Source organism: Callorhinchus milii, unplaced genomic scaffold (genome assembly GCF_018977255.1).
Source record: "Callorhinchus milii isolate IMCB2004 unplaced genomic scaffold, IMCB_Cmil_1.0 Scaffold7, whole genome shotgun sequence".
Taxonomy (NCBI): Eukaryota; Metazoa; Chordata; class Chondrichthyes; order Chimaeriformes; family Callorhinchidae; genus Callorhinchus; species Callorhinchus milii.
The window spans coordinates 3,494,473-3,517,613 of NW_024704748.1; the positions used below are offsets into that span (position 1 = coordinate 3,494,473).

The 23,141-nt window shown below is 42.9% G+C and overlaps 1 protein-coding gene across 1 annotated transcript in view; it reads right to left on the reverse strand.

Moving 5' to 3' along the window:
- cacul1 (CDK2 associated cullin domain 1) overlaps positions 1-22,472 on the reverse strand; it is a 41,296-nt gene extending 18,824 nt beyond the window's left edge. Inside the window, exons 1-4 of the mRNA XM_042336797.1 lie at positions 22,043-22,472; positions 14,990-15,116; positions 14,234-14,336; positions 1,504-1,599 (exon numbers count right to left, since the gene is read on the reverse strand). Of these exons, the coding sequence (XP_042192731.1) occupies positions 1,504-1,599; positions 14,234-14,336; positions 14,990-15,116; positions 22,043-22,427 (711 nt within the window). The 5' untranslated portion in view covers positions 22,428-22,472. The remainder of the gene's footprint in view (positions 1-1,503; positions 1,600-14,233; positions 14,337-14,989; positions 15,117-22,042) is intronic.
- Positions 22,473-23,141: the final 669 nt, after the last annotated feature.

Genomic DNA, 23,141 nt, shown 5'->3' on the forward strand with positions numbered 1-23,141 from the left:
TGCAAAGTGAATTGACTGTATATTTTGTGGGCGAAACATGGCAGCCAATTGGGTACAGCAGCGTCCCACAAACAGACATGCATTGAGTGACCAAATAATTATTTTTTTTAAGGGATTATTACACCGGAGAAGCAATCCGCCAATTGACTAACAGCGGGTTCCTACTTACTGCCAGGTAAACAGAGGCATGTGGAGTAAGGAAACTTGATTATATCTTAATTCTTGGATGATTCCATGAAAAACAGTTGTACTTTTTTTTGTTTAGGACTTGACAAATATAACGCGCTTTAATAATTGTCACAAAGTATCAGCTAACTATGGGGGCAAAACTACTCCGCTATATATTTGTTAGGTCAGGGTATTGAGGGATATAAGGGCAAGGGGAGGTAATTGGAGTTGAGGTACAGATCAGAACGAATGGCGGATTAGGGTCAAGGGGCTGAATGGCCTACTCCTGTTTCTATTAAGAGCATTGGAGTCAACCAAAACTAAGTGAACCTGAGTGCTTCCGAAACTCCAATTAACAATATTTTGTTCACTGAAATTATCAAAGGTTCTAATCCAAGGTTCTATTAAAAGGTGAGCGGATAAAAATCTCACTGAGGATGAACAAAATTAGTCTGAAACATAGAATGACGACTTTGGAAACGCAGCTTTAAAAACCAAAATCAGCAGATTCAGGCATTGTGATGTGCTGTCAAATCTAATTCCATTTACGTCAAAATAAATTACTGGATATTAAACACAACTCTCGTTTCAGAGTGGAGGCCACAGAAACCTTAGTCTCCAATTTAAGGTTGTGTAGAATTTGGAGAAGTCTTAATTTGGAACACAGCTTTCCGTTAAGTCTTTGTGGNAAAAAAATGGAAAATTGTTTTTAAAATTAAGACTCAATTTCATTTTGGTTCCAAAATTTCATCTGATCATGATATTACAACTAAGAACATGAAGATTTTTGAGTCACTGGAATTTGCAATTCAGATTTAACCTGCAAAGGAACAATGAAGGAAGGTCCTTTCATTTAATACAATGTCCACTTACAACAAAAGCTAAGGAAAACAAGTAAAACTGGGCCCAGTGTATATATGAGCACATTAATCTGTGGGACTCTTACGGTTTGGGGTTTATTTGCACCAGCAACCTTCAGCAGACTTGCTCTTCCAGGTTTTGGTTCCTCTCTTCAGGGCCTGACCGGCAGTGGAACATTGACTGAACTGTTCCTGAACTTTGGGAAAAGGAGGCAAAGGAATAGAACCATTTATCCCTCTGCCTGTGGGGAAGTGCCTTTCCTCCACTAGGCAACCACCACCTGTAGTGGCAGGATTAATATCAGCAGGTCACTTGATGGTGAATGCAGACACGTTTCCAGTCACTCCATAGTACAGTGACTTCCAACATTCCCCTCGACCAAGGATTGTGGCCCCTGAGGAACCGTTAGTGAGTAACACTTACACGAATCATTGCATTCAATCATAAAATGCTACTGTACAAGCAGCTACTCACCATGTAAATGAATAGAGGCACAATACTCTGCAGAGCTCCCATGTACTGGCTGAGTGCTGCATTAAACCTCTCAATGTATACATCTGGAGGGCTGACCTGCCGACAGAATGCGGAATAGCAATTCAGTAAATAACCCAAGTGTCCAAGTAATCATTGGAATCCACCATTAGACAAAAATAACGTTACAAAGCAACAGCATAAAATTTTCAAAGTCTATAAATGGAGTCCTATAATGTGCAACATATATGGTATGAACCACAAATATATTTTGCTACCCAGATATTGACAAAATGCAAAAACAGGTTATAAAAGCCAAGTTTCAAATTCTACAAGTCAAACATTAATTAGTGTGAATGGCGAAGTTAAGGTCTTAAGAGCTTCATAAACCCTGAGGAAATAATGGAGGGAGCGATTGCAATTGCAAACATGGACATTTGCAAACATTCTCAAAATTCAAAAGGAGTGGGAAATGAATCTGGGAAGTGGGGAAATTGCTTAACATCTTCAGTGGGGAAATCGCTTGGAAAGATTACACTTTTTACACTTATAGAATGCATTAAAGGCTGAGTAGGAACCCAAGGGAAAGGAGCTGACAGATTGAGGGGAGGTGGCTAAAAGCACAGTCGAAGAGGTAAGTAGTCCTTCAGGCGGGAAGTAAAAGCAGAGGGAAGTGAGGTGGAGAGATAAAGGCCGGGATACTACAAGTACACATCCTAAAAAGAAAACACAAGAGTCACAAGTAGAAAAAGCAATAGGTCGGACTCACAAATTGACTGAAATTCTTTGAAGCAATAACTAGTGGCTAACACTGTATTTGCTTGGATTATCAGGAGGCATAACAGATTTTCTCCTTTTTTTTTACTGTCGGCCACATGCGGGTATCTGACAAATGCGGAAACCCATCTGCTTAAGAGTATCCAAACCAAGCTGAGATTTCCATGGACGCCAACTACACATGGAAATCCCAGAGATAGATTGTTGGAATGGAATACACACTCTCTCCCGGGATGGATGCATCCTGCTTACCTAATTACGGAAAGCACTAGGTACAGGTTGACAAGAGCCAAGACTTAGAGACCCAAGAGTGTGGGTTGGGGTAACTGCTGGAGTCTAACCAGCTAAAATTGTGTAGCTTACCACTGATATTGCTGTCTGGCAAGCTTTCCCGCTGCTTGTACAGCTAGGACCACTCTATTCATTAGGGCTTTGGCTTGCAGGGCTCACAGGAACTGAGTGGGATGACTCCCTGCCCCCAGTGACAGATTCACATGTGGAACTTTTAGATGTGGAAATTAATTTGCAAGCGAGAGACCTGAGTTGACCTGACCTGAGGGCGAAACCTTGGGCAAGTTTCCTTACTCCACACAGAGCCTAATAATAATCCCTCCAAAACCAAAAACAATAATAAATTGGTCATTTTCAATCCACGACTGTTTGTGGGACATTGCTGTGCATAATTGGCTGCCGCGTTCGCCCACAAATATACAGTCAATTCACTTTACAGTGTGTTCTGTGAAGCGCTTTGGGACGTCCTCCCGACGTGAAAAGCGCTAAAGCAATTGCAAGGATTATTATTATTAATGGGAAACAGTCTTGTTGGATTACCAATAGGACGCAGAAGATGTATGATAAATGGAAAAACTGTGCCCAAGGCAGTGACTACTAGAATTCCATGGGGTAATTTAAGACTTTTATTATTATAACATTTGTGGTTAACATCCAAACTACAGAGGACAAGAATATGAGAATAAAAGCATCACAAAAAATATGGACAAGAAGTAGATGAATGAATAATGGAGTGACGCATTAATTTTAACATCGCTAAAAGACAAGGCAATGCCTATTGTGGCAAGAAACATATCTAAACTATGAAAGAGCCTGCATTGAGAAAAGAAAAAATGACCTTGGTTGCAAGTATTGATAATTCAAATGTTCCCCATTGATTTGAGGCAAGTATGAACAAAGCTGATCAAATACTAGGATGTATCTGAATGCAAGTCAAAAGAATTGTTATAACCTTATAAAAGCCACCGGTAAAGCCACATTTGTAATATGAGTTGACTATCCATTCTCCTTGAGGGGGAGGTAAGTGGAGTCTCCTTGGAATTGAGCTGGCAATGGAAAATCAGGATAGAGTTCAACCCTCTGTGGCAGTCTCAGAAGTCCAGTTCCTGAGTCAGGCTGGTCTGCAGTACTCCAATGCATTGGTGGCGAAAGGCCAACCACCCTAGCTCTTCAGCAGGAACGTGGAGGGGCAGACCAGTCACTGGGGGTAGGAATTCATCCCACTCAGTTTGTGTTAACCCTGCAAGCCAAAGCAGTAATAGGTAGGATGGGCCTAGCTGAGTGAGCAGCGGAAAGCTTGCCAGGCCATGCTCAATGTCTAACTGTGCGGTTTTAACTGGTTAAACTCCAGCAGTTACCCCGACACACACCTGTCAAGCCTTTGCTCTCGGCAACGTGCACCAAGTACTCTCTGGAATTGGTAAGCAGGGTGGTTCCTCCAGGAAGATAGTGTGCGTTTCATTCTAGACACAGGGAAATTTCCATGTGCTGGTAGCAGACATACATGGAACTCTCAGTCTTGTTTTGACGGGCTTATTCATGGTTTCTGCATGGGTCAGACACCTGACTGACCAAAAAAACAAAACAACTTAAATAGGATCTGCCAAACCAATAAAAATACCATTTCCTAATCTGCACACCTCGTGATTTATCTTCACAATTCAATTTTTGTTGCAACAATGCTTAATAAAGCATACTTTTGTTATCCCGGGTTAACATTAGGCATTTACAAGTTGGATAAAACCTTGGGACGTCCTCCCGATGTGAAAGGCGCTATACAAATTTATTCTTGTTGTTGTTGTGATAGGGAGTGTATAAGCTCTCTTTCCTAACAGTGCACCACAGTGCTAACCTCAAAACACCATTGCATCCCTTTCTACACCAACAAGACATTTTATTTCCCACACCAGCCCCATAATAACTCACCCAAGTAAGAGTAACAAGTAATGCTTGGGTCTAAACTGCTGTGGATTGATATCAAATGCAAACTAAGTAGTCTGCCCAAAGTCATTTTTCACATAGGTCTTGCACAGCAAACAAGAGTGAAGACTTTCATCCCATCAGTCTCCAAGTCATGTCCCTGAGGTGAAAGCATGTTGTTTGGAGCACTCCATTCTGATTTCTGCAATTCTACTGACGTTAGTTTTGTTTGGTCTTAAAAATAAAACACATTAGCCGGCCCAATGTAGTGCATAGAGCTGCAGATTATAAAGCAGGAGCTTCTAGGATTAATGTAAAGCACAGCAGCTATGGATTTGTAACCAAATGGGTTATTGACTGAAGGACAGGCAATGCCTTGTGTTCAGTTTGGCAATATAATGGAGAAACGGTAACCAGTAGTGTTCCAAATGGAAAACTCATTTTACTCAACACATTTTGGGTCTCTGCTACCTTCAGTAAGTACAGTATTCTGCTTCAATCAATGGTATAACAAAGTGTACACTGAATGATTCAGAAATCAGCCATAACTGTTGTTATGATCTGATTGACAGTGAAGATGTCACATGAGACAATGCCAGGCTATTTCTTGGAATCCGGCCTGCTGAATTCAGTTCAGATAGTTTTCCTATATAGATTACCTGCTCCCTGCAACAAGAGAGATGTTAGACATGCAGGAATTACGATAAAGCCATCGCATTGAAGCGAACAAGGAATTGGTGCCTTCAGTACAGGGAGATGGTGGAAGCAGAAAATATTGTTTGTTTCAAGAACAAATTAGATACACTTCTGCTATAAAATAGTATCTCAGGATACAGTATTCAGTTTGGGACACAACATGTCGAGCGACTGCCAGGATGGTGGAAGGAGATCTAGATGAACCTCGGTCTTCTTTTGCCTAGCAAATTCTTATGTTCTTATCTCCAGTGTAACACTCACTTAAAAAAAAATAGCTAATGGTGGAGATGGAGACACGCTATTACTGTGTACAAAGAGTTATGGCAGAATAGCATGAACACAAAGCAACACTATGCTTCCTGCTGGCATGGACAAACGATTTTCAGTGGGGTTCATTGATTTCAAATCTTTTTAAAACCCCTGCCGCTAGCTACCATCTTCTGAACAAACAGCCTCGCTGTAAATTCGATCGTGTTCAAATATCCTATCCGCTCTCCCGCAGGAGTCTATATTTAGGTTGAACAAAATATACTTCAAGAATATCATGTAGTTGCTCTGCTGCCTCCATTTCTGTAGTCACATAGAAGCATTTTGAGCTTCGACAACACTCCACAGAACACAGATACAAATCAAGAGAGCCTAGAGCAAAAACAAGAGGGTAAACAGATCAAATATGTAACCGTCTTGGACGATCAGTCAGCAATCAAAAGTCCCTTTAAGTACCTGACACATTTTGTTGGCACTTTATCACTAGGCATTTTAAAAGTATCTCAAAGCGGAAAATACAGGTTTGTGTTGACTTTTAGATACAATTCTTCTATTTGGTAAAGAAAAGTTTATTGCTCCCATCCAATTCAATGCTAGAGCGAGCGACACAGGCTTGGCACAGTCACGCAGAATCAAGTTTTCCAGGTCATTGGAAGTGACCCAAAGTGCTACAGTGTCTGAGAAACAAAAGAATATCTGCCTTCAACTCCGATTTCTGCAAGTCCAGTCAGGAGAAATTCTAATGTTAAATTTAAATTAAGCACCACTCCCAGGAAACTACCCGCTGCAATTCTACATTCAACCCAACAGGCTCCATAAAATGCAGATTCCTACCTTACAGCATAAAATAATTTAAAAAGGCTTATACACAGGATAAAGGGGATATGCCATGGTCCTTCTGATATCCTGTTGTTAAAGGCAGCAGCTAATACAATAGTATTTGGGATTAGAGGGAAACCTCCTGAGCAAACTATTTAATAAAAACACAATATTTTGGTTTGGGGCTGAGAGTATCAAAGTTTACAGTTTGTAAAGGTTAAGATCAAGGGAGGAGAGCGTATTTAGAAACCACCTTGTGGTTACCAAAGACTCTTCGGTAAATGGACTGACTATATACCCTAATGTTAGCAGAACACGTCTAAAACAGTCAGTTGGGTTTTGGTTGTGACCTCTTCATGAAAGAGCACATTGACATTCTTGGGACATTACTCTGCCCGAGGAGCGCTGTATCAACACAAGTTGTTGTGGAAAAGTCTGCCTGAGGGTTCTCACGCCCGGTTTAGGATGTGGGTCCCACTGCAAACAAAAACCCGGCCTGGATTGAGTCGCCTACCACTCACTGTACCTGTTCTGCCACCAGGTGCCTCTTCCTCCTTCACCGCCCTCTGCTCCTGGCTGACATTCCCGTGGGGAAACGCGATGACGTCGCAGGTCCTGCGCGCGCGCTGGACCACACCGCCTTCAGGAGAGGAGGGGAGGAAAGGGAAACAGTTTTGAGTGGGGTGGATACAACTTCCGCATACAAGGGGCAGAGTTGCAGGGGTATAAGGGGCGCGCTGTCTGGGATGGAGGCAGCAGGGGGCCATTTGCAATTGACAATTTGCATGGGCTTTATGGATTTGTGCAAAAAGTACAAACTCTTACTCCTTCTTTCAAAGCATTTATTTTTAAAAGAAAACTAAGGAAAACTGGGATGCTTTAAAACATGTTCTCTTCTCTCATCTCCCACCTGCCCCCCACAAACCCATTCTCTTCAACCTTTTCCTTTCATTATCCCACAGTTGTTCTGTGCTAAAATAGAATTAAAAAAACAGCAGATATCCTTGAGCCATCAAAGGACCAATCTTTTGTCATAGAAAAGAGTACATAGTGTACTGCACTGAGGATCATTTGACTGAGGAATCAGCATTCAGTGGCTCTTAAGATCAAAATATTCAAGTGATTCAGCCCTGCATTTCTGACTGACAACCTGCCCTCAAGGATTCCTCCTGCTTCTAACAAATGGTGTTGCTCAGATCTTTTGTATAATGTCACATTTTAAAATTACCTGGACAGCTGTATCACTGGATACGATTCATTGCCACAAACTGGGAACAATCACATTTTGCAATTGTTCACATCTTATCACAATATTGATATATGAAGATACCGCTGGGAGAAAATTCTAGGACTTATTCCCTGTCACACAAAAGAAAGCAGAATAAATGCAATTATTTAGCTCTTGTGGTTCTGATGTTCAAACCTCAGGCCACCAGCAGGAAGTTTATAAGGTAGTGGTATAAAGATTATTGAAAACTATTGATTTCCTCTACCTGTAATTCAACCAACAAAGAGCTTAATAAACTGGTGTAACAGGCTCGATAGATTGACTGGATTCCTCCTGCTTCTAACAAATGGTGTTGCTCAGATCTTTTTTTTAAAAATAATCTTTTATAAGAAATACACCCAGAAGATTTCATTCCGTGATGGAACAAACAATAACTGGATGCGAGCTATCAAAACGTTTGCTGCTTTCAATTTGAAATTATTTGTGCCTCGCAGTCCTGAGTCCATGTTGGCTTTTCAATGAAATGATACCAACAACTTGCACTTGTATAGCGCCCTCCACGCAGGGTAGTGTCTCAGAGCGCTTAAAATAACATCCACAGCCAGAGATGAAAATTCTAGTGTCCGTTGTGTGAGCACTCAGAAGGCCAGATACCTCCAGGGACAGATTACCACCCAACCTTGAAGCCTCAAATTAGAATCCCACTCTCAACCATCATTTCAATTAGTCATGAGTAACCAATTAATAATAATAATGTAGCATTTGATGTAGCATCTAAATCTAGAAAATGCCTCAAAGCACTTCATAGTGACTCATAATTACAATTGCCCGCAAGGGTAGTGACTCCTGCCATCCCATCAAAGGCAAGGGCCAAAGGGTTAACCCAGATTCTCCCAGCCTGCATTTGAAGGAGGAACAGATTAGCGACAGTGATCGCTCAACTGCCTTAAGAGACAAATTAAAACGAGTGCGGCAGATCATCAATTCATTTCAGGCTAATGGATTAAAATTAATAGGTTCTAAGATGTGCATTCATTTTACTTTTCCATTTTGCAGATGAAGTTACTTGAAGGTCTTGTGGATGAATGACCAGTCTCGATTTACATTACTTCCAGCCAATTCATTCCTACGAACACATTCTGTAAGAATTCCTATCCGTCCAATCACTTGTACAAGGCATGAAATTAGCCACTCAATTTTGACAAGCAGCAATATTGGAATCAACCTGGTTGACCAACACAGACGAACATTAGCTTCCACAGAACCCAAATGAACCAGAAATGAGAGGATTGTACTACACATTGGCTGAAGCTGTTTAAACTCTGGGTTTGCATTATTCCCACAAAGAAAGTGCCCTTAGAGGCATTCCACAACACGGTTCCATGATATTGGTGACCTTGATCCGATCATTCCAGATCATGCTTGAACTGCCTTTGAGGATTATACGCTAAAGACAAGAGTAAATTTCAGACTGAAGCTGCAGGACAAAGACTACAATAATATTTGAAATCCTCTTTACTCCCACGAGTTCCCTTTCCTTTTAATATCTTGCTTTAGCTGCAAGGAGACATTGCTAAACTCAATTTCCACATTGTCAGGCAAGAGACCGTCATGTACCAAAACAGCCTCTACAAAGAAAGGCTTGGTACAGTCACTGGCTTCCACTGAACTGAAAGAACAGCTTCAGGGGGGAAAAAAAGATTAGTACAAGCTGCCCAGATGGAAAAATAGAACAATGATAATTCTTTTCAGGATGACTCATCAATGCTTTGGGAACAAAGAAAAGCTGCTGTTAGGACAAATGAGTCTGAGGGCTTCAATATTTCCATTAATTCCAACAAAATGGCCTTTGGGTGAGACCTTAAACCAAGGCTGTGTCCATCTGTCCAAAGTCCATGATGTCTCGTAGACGTTATAAGGCTCTATAACAAATTCAAGGATTATTATTGTAGGGATTACTATCTGTTCAAGTGTCCTGGACAACAATCCTCCAGGTAAATTGATCATTCACAACATAGTTAGTTGTACAGCCTTGATATCTGTAAATTGGTTGCTGCATCTGTCCACTACACTTGGCAGCAAATTGCTGTAAAATGCTTTGAGACCATATAAGCATATCAAGGATTATAATTATTATTCAACACCAGTACAAGCATACTATTTATTAATACGTTAGAAAGTCTGTAGGCTAAAAACACTACAAAGAAACACACGACACAGAGGCATTACAGCCTGGGTATTAGATGGGCCTGTATTGGTGTCAATGAAGTTGAGAGGGTCAAGATCCCCAGAGAATTTGCACTCCCTTTTGTGAACTGTAGTGGATGCATTGGCCTGTACAACACTGAGCGAGAACAGATTTGCCTGTGGTGGCATTTCAATATTGCACGTCACTTTGCATCAATCACCACTGGGTCAGAAGGTTCAAGCACTACATCAGGACTTTGAACTCACGGTATAGGCTGAAGCACCACGGCAATACCTGAGGCTAATGCATTGTCACAGATGTCATCTTTTGGATGAAATTCAAGACTGATCTCCACCTTCCTGTTCAGGTGGAGGTTAAAAATCCTATTACATTCTTTGCGGTGGGGGAAAAAAAGAGTTCCTCTTCATGACCAGGCCAACAATCCTCCAGATTAATTGGTCATTCACCTCACGGTGTAAATGGCTGCCGCATTCACTTACACTACCAGTCACTAAGTTTGAAAGTAATTGCTCGTGAAATGCTTCATGCTGTTTCAATGTGGTAAGGCGCTATCAAAATTCAGATTCCGTCTTTGCATGAGGAATACAGTACAATTTACATTTATATAGTGCCTTTCAGGTCAGTACGACATCTCAGGGCACTTAAATTACCACTTGGGTCAGAAATGGATAGTCACGTCTGGTCATTTCATTCATCCTGGTATGAATTACTATGTCAGAGAAATTGGGGAGAATTTGTAGAGGAAAAATAATGCAATATCCTCTCAAGGGATTATTATTAAACCAGTCCTAGCCCAAGATTATTACTCTTTACTCTGTGCTATGCTGACACCTGCTGGCTCACATCTCACATTGCCTTAAACCCCTTGGTGACAGACATTGCTATCACCATTTTCCCCAGACTGCTTTCCTGACTTTCACCAATAGCACGTATCGAGTCAGGTTTGTCCTATTAGCAGAGTTTATGGGCTGCTTATTAGATGCTGTTGATTAATATACAGAACATCACACGCAGCTTGTTTTTCTATCTTGGGATGTTTTATGACTCTCTTAATCAGGAAGAAAACATCTGCAAGGGGTAGTAATACTTGAATATGCCTTATCAAGTCAATGTGTTCCAAAGCAAGCCACACAATAAATTTTATTGAAGTGTAATAACAGTTAGTGTAGGCAACTGCAGCAGCTCATGTGTGCCAGCAAAATACTTAACACAATGAGCTGAAGGACCTATTAAACTGGGAGAGAATTTGGACGTGGAATGAATATTGGCCAGGATGCTTGAGAGAAACTCCCTCCTGGTCTTCGAATGAAAGATGTGGAACCTTTGAACCGTCACCTGAATCACCAGAGCAGGAAATCTGATCTGAAAGATGGCATTTGCCAGACTACAATCTAGAGTTTATGCAGATCTACAGCAAGAATTCAAGCAGAATTTCACAATAAAATGCTACTTATCAAGATTTAATAAAAATAATCCTGCATTTGATATAGCGACTTATCACGTCTTCGAGACGTCTCAAAGCGTTTCACAGACTATACTGTGTGAAAAGTAAATTGACTGTTTTGAGGGCGAAATGAGGCAGCCAATTGCGCACAGCAGTATCACACACATAGTCGTGAATTGAGTGACCGAATTATTATTATTAAGATATCTCGCAACAGGATAATATGCAGAGCACAATAATACGATAACCATATTGTACAAAAAAAGCTTTCAAACCTATGAACACAATAGGGAATCTGATTCTCTAAAAATTCATCTGTGCGGTCAGACTTGACTTCCCATTGTAATAATGTCCCTACGATGCTAACTGTTCCATACAGAGAAAAATGGCAAAAGTTAACATCCAAAGTTAGCATTCACCATAGTGACAGTGAGTGTGCTAAGGATTTAATGATTCTTGTTTGCAGTCGTTCACCAGTGATCTAATGCACAATGCATTTCTCACCTTATTCTTTATCTGTCAAGTGCTTCGCCCACAAAATACAGTCAATTCACGTTACGGCATATTCGGTGAAGCGCTTTGAGACGCCTCAAAGATGTGATAAGGCGCTGTATCAAATGCAAGGATAATTATTATTATTATTGTAAGTGTGAGACTTCAAATTCTATGAATGCTGCTGGAACTGGCTAAATGCAAAAGTCATGTCATTAAAAACTACAGTCCACACAAAACGGTGTCAACATCAGCACTATCTGAAATCAGACTCTGAGTTTTGTGAACAGGTTCTCTGTAGTTAATCTTCTTTTCAATGTCATGAATAATCCTACTAAAATTGCACAGCGAGAAGTCAAACACAACATGAAGTCCTTTCCACTGCACAATTGTCTCTGCTATAAAACAAAACATGCATTCATTGCATGTGCCCACTGGTGGGATTGAAGCAACTGACGCAGCATAAATTAGCAACACCAGCCCATGATAAGCTTCCAACCACTCGTACAGTTAGAACCACTGTATTCAATGGAACATTGACTTCAAAAGTTATCAGGAGGAATCCCATTCCCTAGCACACACAGTGATACAGCTCCATCTCCAACACATTAATGGCAAACATCAACAAGGCTCTGGAAGCAATAGTTGTTCCAAGCAATTACCACACTTCTGCCTCCCTATGGGATCTTTGAAGTAGCAAGTCAAAGAAACGTAGAAACAGTAGTAAACAAAACGCAAGATACTGCAGATGCTGGATATCTGAAACAAAAACAGAAGTTGCTGGGAACACTCAGCAGGTCAGGAAGCATCTACGAAGGGTCGTGGACCCAAAACATGGACTCACTTTCCTTTCTCATAGAAACAGGAGTAGGCCATTCAGCCCTCGAGCCTGTTTCGCCTTTCTATAAGATCATGGCTGATCTGTACCTCAACTCCAATTACCCGCTCTTACCTCGCATCCCTTAATACTCTGACCTAATAAATATCTACCCACCTCAGTCTAGAGAATAGAGCTGAAACAACATGATGGAATCCCTTGACTTGGGTTCAACAACTGACCAAACCGAGAGATTAAAGTCGCTTCTCTGAACAGCTACGAAGACCATACGCGAATTGTCTTGGGAGAACTTCTCCCCAGTTATTAGAAGATAATATTCAACAGCTCATAAAATACGACACGGTTACTTTAGATACAGTGACAAAATATGATCTTGATGATGAAATCTCACAAACTATGTAACAGCCACGTAATGCCCGATTGCTCGAATTCTCAGCTCCTCAGTGCAATTGTGTATCTACAGGTGTACACTGTAAATAATAGTGTGAGTCTACCAAGATATTCTTTGTTTCAATATGAAGGTTGCATGAGGGGTGGGGAAAAGCAGAAGAATATAAATGCATGTAACATCACATCCTCCATTTTGGATGCAACGTAATTCCAGAACTAATTTGAAGGGCAGAATCCAAAAATCACAGATTCCACAACAAAGGGTCACATCAGAATCGTGCCATTCGGACTAAAGTGCTGGTGCCGGCTCCTTGGAAGAGCTACCCAATCAATCCCACTCCCCTGCTCTTTCCCTAAATCCCTGTGAAGTTTTTAATCTTTTCAACTACTTCTCCAATTTCCTTTTGAATCCGTTTCATAGCATCATACAATCTTAGAATCGCACAGCACAAAAAGAGGCCATTCGGCCCATCGAGTTTGTGTCGGCTCTTTGAATAGAGCAATGTAATGTCAACCCCACTCCCCAGCCCTTTCCCCATAACCCTGCAAAACCGTCCTCCTCAAATACCCGTCCACTGCGTTTTATAAGTTGTTATCGAATCGGCCTCGACAGCCCTTTCAGGCAATGGGTTCCAGATTCGAACAACTCGCTGCGTGAAAAAAATTCTTCTCACTTCTGCTTCTTTTAGAGACTATTTTGAATCTGTGATCTCAAGTCATCGACACACCCACCAGTGGAAACAGTTTTTCCGTGTCTAACCTATCAAATCCCCTCATGATTTTGAAGACCCTTATTAGGTCTCCTCGTAACCTTCTCTGCTCCAATGAGAATAATCCTCGCCTTTCTAGCCTTTCCTCATAATCAAGGTCCCTCATTCCTGGTACCATCCTCGTAAATCTCCTCTACACCCTTTCCAATGCCTTAACATCCTTCCTGTAGTGTGGTGCCCAGAACTAGGCGCGTATTCTAACTGAGCCTAACCAGTGTTTTATATAGATTAATCATAACCCATCACCCTTTCAAGCAGTGCTGAAATTGTCAGATGCTAGGCCCAGCATAACCTGTTACCAATCTCACTTTAGGGGTACGGGAAATGGAAACATTGCTTTGGTTCATCACTCACGATACTAAGCTGAAACCAAGGTGGACACTGAGGTTTGAAGAGGCACTCCACAGACAAACATTTCCTTCCTCACGTTCAAAAAAAGGGAAGCGGTTCCACTGGCTTACGTAATAAACATTATGTAATAATATTAATAATAATTACCATCAGAATACTGTTTTCACTACACAAGGTTTATTCTACTTGCATTAACTTTCAGGAATTAAAGGATAATAAAGGCATTTGGAACAAAATGTACCTGCAGCTCCTCTGAGACTCGCCTTAAATGACTGGTTATCTTTGTGATAAGGTCACAGTACATCTGCTCTGAGTGTTGCTGGCACACACACTTGTAAACACAGCTAAAAGTACAAAGGAAAGAAAAACACATCAAAATCTACAACACTTTCATTCGGTTTGCCTCGACAACAACTTGCATTTATATAGCGCCCTTCACACGGGGTAGAGTCCCGGAGCGCTTAATATGTTTCACAGAAATACAGTACTACAGGATGACCAAGAAGTCGTGATACCATTACAATGTTTAATAAGTCTTAAAGAAATGATGATGCGGTAGATATCACTCCCCCACACAAACACCAACGTGACACCCCCAACCTGTGCGACACCCCCCTCCCTCACCCCTACTGCGCGACACCCTCCCCTCGTGACACACAGCAGCAGTGCGTGTGGGGACAATTCCTGGATCCCCCTAGGCCTAGAGGGTTATCCTCTGGGACTCGAGTTACTGCATATTAAATGGATGATCGCAGGTTTCAAAATATATAATTATTATACTTGTTATGTATAGTAAATCCAGTGAAGCAAGTCTGTGGAGACAAACATGGTTTGCAAAAGACACATTACAGTGTTAGGGTGTTACTTTTTCCAGAACAGGGAACCGCTTCTGCCCCATGTTTTGAAACAGTACTTGTTTAAAACTTCCATGTGAACTTCCAAAAGAGGAGCTTTCCGTCATCCATCTCCTGGACTGGCCTGATTTTAATGTTCTCACCTGTAGATCTGTTCATAGGAAATAGGGATGCAGTCTCCAGGAGTCTGCGTCAGAAGCTGATCGATGGCACTGTTCAGCTTCGGCCAATATGTATTCTGGTAGTCTTCTGTCGTTATAACATTCATCACTATACAAAGAGGAAAAAAAAGCTAATATAGGAAATTAAACAGCCTGTTGTGTAAGCCATTTTACAGTTACAATAAACAGAGTCAGCACCAGGCGTGAAGCAGAGTACTGTTCATAAGTAGGGTTATTCCAGTTGGGCAAGACAAATTACACAAGGTCATTCACTATTATGCTACATGCTGATTTCCTTTGATCACTGATAAAACATTGCATATGGCTTGAGAGTCGACACATAAACCAAACAAAAAAATCACCAAAACAGATGATCATATAAACACATCGTTTGCCACAAAAACTCTTGGTATACCAGTTTTTCCCAATAATAATACTAGATGGCATTCAGATTAAATTCATAATTTAGATTATGAATTCTATCCCCCAAAAAGAATCTTTAACCCACAAACTTTAACTCCACTTCTTCATACTTATCTCAGCTGTTTATTATACAAAATGACATTTCACGCCGGGAGGACATCCCAAAGCTCTCCACAGTCAGGGATTTGGACCAGAGCAGGGGGTGGGGAAGGGGGGCTGGGATCAGGGGGCGCGTGGAGGGCAGGAAGGGTAAAGGTAGGTGAAGACACGGTCAAAGAGGAGGGTCTTGAGATGTGCCTTGAAAAAGGCAAGGGAAGGAGCGACACAGAGGGAATGTGGGATGGAGTGCCAAATGTGGGGGCGGAGCGACTGGTGGGGCGGGCCGGGCGGTTGACATGGAGCAGGCCTGAGCCTGCCGGGCGGAGGGAGTAGACAGATTGATAAGGGGTTATCACGTCACAGAGGTAGGAAGGGGCAAGGTCGTAGAGGGCTTTGGAGGCGAATTATTACACAGAAAGAAGGTAACACTTGGTGAATCTATTCAAAAGACCACACTGAAACCCCAAACACACAAACGAGGAAGTACATGATTCTCTCAGCCTGGTTTGGATATTCTTAAAGTAGGGTGATGGTGCCGGATACATCAAGCGCTCGGCTCACCAAAAAAAAAACATTCTGAAATGTTTTTGCTGAGAGAAATTGCATTAAAAAACACAAGCTTTTCCATGCCTCGGAAAAACAATGGGAAATGCTTGCATGACTCCAGATGTAGAAAGCTAGCATCTTACAATTTATACACAAGGGTTCATAATTAACAATATATGGACCTTTGCTGGCGTACTCATTTAACCTCAATTAAAGCTCTATCTGAGTCATTTTCTTTCATACATAAAGAACATTTCACAAGTGTAATTTTAACTGCATGGGTAACTAGCTCAGAAGAGTAATTGAGCTTGTGAGTGTAACCAGGATCAAGCACACAGTGATAAATTCAAGAAATTTCAAATCAGAAAGAAACCATTCAGCCCATTGCGTCTGTGCCATGCTCGTTCCCAATGGAGCCATCTACTCTAATCCCATTTCCTTGAATCCTTTCACAGTAATCCTTGCCTTTGATATAGCGTCTTATCACGTCGTCGAGACGTCTCAAAGTGCTTCACAGAATATATTGTAAAGTGTAGTGACTTGTGTATTTTGCAGGCGAACCAACAGCCAATTGCGCACAGCAGTGTTCCACACACATTGATGGATTGAGTGACCACATTTTTGTTTTGTTGGAGGGATTATTCTGCCAATCGACTAAAACTGAGTTTCTCCTTACTGTTCGGTACTCTTATTGCTCAAGTGTTTATCTAATTCCCTTTAATTAGCATCAATAGCCCCACCATTGGCAGAAGAGCCTTCAGCCACTCTGCCCCCAATCTCTGGAATTCTATCCCCCAATCATTCTGCCTCACCCCCTCCATAGCCTCCTTCAAGTCCCGCCTCAAGACCCTCCTCTTCGAAGATGCCATCGGCCACCCCACTTCCCCTCCCCTCCCTTCTCCCCCCCAATCCCAGCTTGGGTCTGAAATGCTGTACACTGTCCAGTGCCTTGGGACTCCCTCCCGACGTGAAAGGCACTCTATAAATGTAATCTTGTTGTTGTTGATACATTGTGGTTCACGTTCTAACAACTGTTCTGTAAACTCACCATTTGCTTAGCAAAGTATTAGCCTTGAATTTCTGCCACGTGTCATCTGTTCACAAACAGCGGAAATAATATTTTCCTATTCACCCACACAAACCCTTTCAGAATCTTAAACACTTTATCATATCCCCAAGTTCTCGAAGACCAGCCCTATCTCTTTTTTCAAGGCTTTCACCCCGAATTATATCCTCTCAAAACATGCATTGTCCTATTAAATCTACACTGCATTCTCGCCATGCCTCCGATATACATTCTACAACGGGCCACATAAAAAGTGAACAGTGCTCCAGCTATAGTCTCCACATAAAACCCATTGTTCACTTTGCCATTTTAATGCCAGTTGTTAATTCAGCAACTTTAAACCAGTGTCCCTGCATATTTTTGAAACCATGTCAGAAGAGGGTGTTCAAACCTGTAATTAAAATTCTTCCTGTATTTTAAAGCCTTGCTTGGGGCAGAGCTTTCTCCTTAAAAGGCATAAGGGCTTCAGTCTCAAATCTTAAAGTAATCTGAAACACATTATTCAGATACAGTCTTGTAACTCACTCCCCAACAACCCATATTTAACATGGGATCAAGAGACAGATAGCCTTTGAAGGATCCAGAGAAATACTTTTGCCCTCAAATTATTGTGCAACTTGAAATGACCCAAGTTTAAAGTTAGCATTGCATCATACAATTTATATACAAGGGCTATATCTTATAGCTCCGACAAACATTTATTAGTGAGAATAATAACTCATTTTAAAAAACATTCAGAGGATTCCTCTGCGCACAAGAATCTATACAAATCTGCATAGTCACTGACACGGCCCTTCTCTCCGCTGCAACTGTACATGGCGTACTAATGATACAATATTTCTTCCCACCTCACTCAACATCCCAAAGCCGTTTCTGTAATAATGTGGGACATCTGAATTGTTTTAATCCAAATTGTTCTGTGCTAAAAAGCTTAAATTGATCCATTACATTCAGAAGTAAAAGCTACAGTACCTGAAACATTATTAACCTACCGGAGAAGGGAATCTGGGGAAATGGGAATTAAATCAAGAGGGATTTAACTCAGAGAAGCCTAGGACACTGGGGAAAGGCAGCAAATCAACAGATCAGAAACAGAAAGATAGAGAGAGAGAGAGAGAGAGAGAGAGAGAGGGGGGAGAGAGAGAGTGCAAAAGAGTGCATTTAGTTTTCTTGTTGCAGTTGTTTTCTTAAAAATATTTCCACCTGGCAGATTTTTAGCATATAATGAGAATGGGATTCATTTAGCCTAACATTTTTTTCTTCTGTAGAATTTTTTTTAAAAACATGGTTACTCAATCCATGACGTTTGTGGGATACTACTGTGCGCAATTTGCTGCTATGTTTCACTCATAAAATACAGTCAATTCACTTTACAGTATATTCCATGAAGCGCTTTGAGAAATCTCAACGTCATGATAAGGCGCTATACCAAATGCAAGTATTCTTATTATTATGTAACTGAATGCATTGGTGATGGACTCTCTCTCTCTCCCTGACAGATATTATCCGAATGGCAATATCCACGAAGCTGGGGCTACAGTCTTGGTTTATGCCTTTTGAATGCCAATTAACCCTCAAGCTTTGGCTTTCAGGATTTAAAGGAGTAAAACGAATCTCTGTCCTGAGCCATCGTTCCAAACGTAGGCTTGAGCCCTCACAAGGTGGATAGTGGGTACCAGAACTCCTTGCGTAGGAGCTTCCTGGTGAGCAGAACAACATTAAATATAACAAATATTTGATAAATATATAAGAAAGTGTTGGGAAGGGATAGAAGAGTGCAACTACATAGCTCTTCCAGAGAACAGGCCCAGCCATGATTGGCGAAATCAATTTTCTGTTGTCCTAATTCTACAATTCTTAGGGCAGTTCGGGGCGGAGGTAGAGAAAAAGAACTAGATTGTGATTTCTGATATCTAAACAAGACAAATATTAGGCAATAGTAAAGATTGGCATTAGAAATGTACAGCGGTTATTCTGTTTCTACTCATTCTTGTTTACACCTCAGATCCTTTACCTTTCCCACATTTCAGAAAGTCCAGGTGGGGGTGGGAGGGGAACACATTCATTCATCTGTTTCTCAGCTGCATATTACAGTCTGTTTGGCAGTGAACCACATTTTCTGCCTCTAACAATAGTACTGCAATCTTCATATTGCTAATTTTAGCCTACAGATTTTAGGTCTTACCCAGATACCCCTTCAGCCAACTCTCATCTTGACACTGCTACTCAGTAATTCTCCACAGTGATAAAAGTAAAGAGTTTATACAAGCTCTAACAGGTACACAAGATGCTACATATCATAGAAAACATAAACCCAGAACAATGTCAGAAATGTCAACCCAGCATCTCAGAGGTTCAGGATTGTTATGGGCAATTTCAGGACAAACCCCTGGAAGTATTTATTTACAGCAGACAGATGGAACAAGTTACCAAGAAGGGTGATAGGGGGCAGGATACTGGAATCACCGAAGAAACAGGTGGAAGATGTAGTGGGAAAATGTTGCAGTCGGTATGCTGGAAGGATGAGATCAAACAGACTCAAAGGTTTCTTCATCCAAGCCTTGCTTGTCTTGACTCTTGTGAACACAGTTACTCTCCCAGCACACTGCATCTGTACTGGAGGCCAGCTACCAAATAACCCTCGCAGGACCCTCATCTCAAATGGCACATAATGGAAACTTTCACTACAGAGTTTCATAGTTTCTCCCTGCTTCCCCCCCTGCCCTCCACCCTCCCCCACTCCGACCCCCAGCTCGGGTCCGTAACTCTGTCTGTCCAGTGCCTTGGGATGTCCTCCCAACGTGAAAGGCGCTATAAAAATGTAATTTTGTTGTTGCTGTTGTTGTTCAGAGACTTAGGAAAACAAATGTAACCTTCCTGACTCAGTTACATTTCAAGCCTTCACTAAATGAAAAGATCAATCACTTTTTAGAAACATTACACACAGCTTCCAGTTTGCGAAAAATGTAAAAACCTACACAGGAACTTCAACTAAAAAGATAAAATTAAAAAAAGCATATATTTCCTTCCAGTAGAACAACAACAAGATTACATTTATATAGCGCCTTTCACGTCGGGAGGACGTCCCAAGGCGCTGAGCTTGAAAAACCTTATATTCTTCAAATTAGCAAAAACCTGCCTCTCCCTGTAAACCAGCTATCAATGTTTCTTTGCACAGAAGTGCAAGATAAACACAGCTACCACTGAAATCATTGTGCACTGCAGCATGTTCACTTTAAAAGTTTTCCAGTGGAGATTGCATTCAGTGATGAGATGTGGGTATCCTAACCTCTGGATATCCATACAGAGATGAGGAGGATTAGAAGAAGCACAAGCATAATAATCACATGGTACTGACCCGTTCTCAACTGCAAAAGATATTTTGGCAAGATAAGCATGGGTAGATAAAGAATCTGAGGCAGGTATTATTAGCATCTAGATTTATGTGGGAAAGGAGTCACAACAGAGCAGCTACCAGGCACTGCATCTTTAAACCTATTGAAATTAGTCAATCTAACCCTATCAATGCACTCCCATTTCACTACCATATGAGCCCACACCCCTCTGACTCAAAGGCAAGAGTGCTACGACTGACCCAATTATCATGAATGATTATTATCCCAGATTTGCCATTATTTGTCTCTCAAGCAAAATACCTGGGTTTGATTCCCAGCAGGGTGAAACCTTGGGCAAGTTTCCTTACTCCACACCCTAATAATAATCCCTCAAGAAAAAAATCAGTAATAAATTGGTCACTTCAATCTACAACTGTTTGTGGGATATTGTAGGCGCAATTTGGCTGCCACATTTCGCCCACAAATACACAGTCAAGTCACTTTACAGTATTTTCTGTGAAGCACTCTGAGACGTCTAGAAGACGTGTAAAGCATTATATCAATTGCAATGAATATTCTTATTATTATTGTCAGTGGAATGAGTACCTCTGGTCCACATCGGGGGAATGGATAACACATATAACAGTAGCACAGATACCATGGGCCCAGGGGTGGAGGGCGAAGGGGTGGAAGTGGGAGAATGACCGAAGGCACAGTTAAATAGAAAGGTCTTGAGATGGGCCTTGAAGGAAGCAAGGGAGGGGGTGAGGGAAAGGGGCTCTGGGATGGAGTTTTAGTGGGTGGAGGCCGAAAGGCAGAAGGCCAGATTGCTGATGATGGAGCAGACCAGTGCCCGCCAAGCGGAGGGAACGGATAATCCACCTCTTCGATGATTGAGGAGTTTCTTCACAGAATATACTAATAATAATACTAATAATAATTCTTGCATTTGATGAAAGGCCTGATCACATCTTCAAGATGTGTCAAAGCACTTCACAGAATATATTGTAAACTGCAGTGACTGTGTATTTTGTGGGTGAAACTCGACAGACGATTGCTCATAGGGCCTTACATTCCAGGGCCTTGGGATGTTCTCCTGACGTGAAAGGCGCTCTATCAATGTAACTGTGTTGTTGTCGGTAGCAGTCTCCCACAAACAGTCGTGGATTGAGTGACCCCCCTTTTTTTTCCGGAAAGGATTATTACCCCCGGAAACGTGATCCTCCAAACGACTAACAACCGGGTTCCTACTTACTGCTGGGTAAACAGAGGCGGGTGGGTGCGTGCGGTTAGGAAACTGCCTTAAGGTTTCGCCCCGATATACCGTGAAGTGTCGTTCGGCCGCAACATATACAGCCCGTTCGCCTCGCAGTGTATCCTTGCCACGCGCTTTGAGACGTCTCGAAGACGTGATAAGACGCTCTATCAAATGCGAGGATTGTTACCGTAGGGGGTGATATTAGGTTTTGTGGGTGAAGATAGACGGAATGGGTAGGAGTGAGGGGGGAGGGGGTGGGGGTGGAGGGGTGGGGGTGGAGGGGTGAGGGGGGGAGGTAGAGAACTTACAGAACTTGGAAGCCGAGCTGTTAATGTTCAGGGTCACTTTGTTGGCGAGGATGGGCTCGGGCTCTCGATGCGCCGCCCCGTCTCCGTTGACGGCCAAGTGCTGGAGGAACTCCTTCGGGTCGTGGAGCAGCGGCGGTGGGGGCGGCGGGGGGGGCGGGGGCGGCGGCTGCGGCCGCTGGACTGTTCCTCCTCTTCCTCCGCCGTCCTCACCCCCGGGGGCCTCGGGTAGGCCCGGCTCCTCGGCGCCGAGCGGGTGCGGGCGCGGGCGCGGGCGGTGAGGGAAGGCTGCCGCGTTGGCCTCCCCCCAGTTGTTGTGGTTGTGATCGTCCGCCATCAGCTGCTGGTAGCTGACGGCCTCCGAGTCCTCCTCCATGTTCTCCTCCATGGGTGGGTGGCGCTCGCGTCGCGGCGGGAGGGAGGGAGAGAGGGAAGGAGGCCCGCGGGCCGCACGCTCACTCACACACACACACACACACACGCGCGCGCGCGCACCAACCGCCGCTTATCGATCAATACTTCTTTTTTTTAAAAAAATCTCTAAATTTGATTTTGCGGACAGATTATTACAGGGGGTGGGGGGTGGGGGGGGTCACCGCCTCCGCCGACCCCCACCGCCGCCGCCCGGCGGCTTTAGGTCCTATCCCGGTGGATGACAGCCATTACCTTCCTCTTCACACCACCATCGCCTCAGTCGCGCCCGCTTTCAGTTTCGCTTTACGGCGGCGGCCGTCGAGCGACGGCAGCCCCTCCTCCCGCCGCTTCCCTGCCACTCGCCCTGCCCCCGCCGCTCTTTGCGACACTTTGCGTCAGTTCCCGCTCCCGCGCGCCGACGCCCCCCCCTCTCCTTCCCCGCGCGCTCCCGCGTGCCCTCGGCAACGGTAACCAAGGGAGACGGCGGCCCATTGTGCGGGGGGAGGGGGCGGGGCGAGGGGTGGGCGGGGCTGGGGCGAGGGGTGGGCGGGGCTGGGGCGAGAGGGGCGGGGCTTGGACCCCAGGCTCTACGTCACTCCCTCTCTCTCTCTCTCTCCAACTCAATGTCTAATGAATAAGATATATATAGAGATATATCAGTCATTATAATAATATAATAATAATCCTC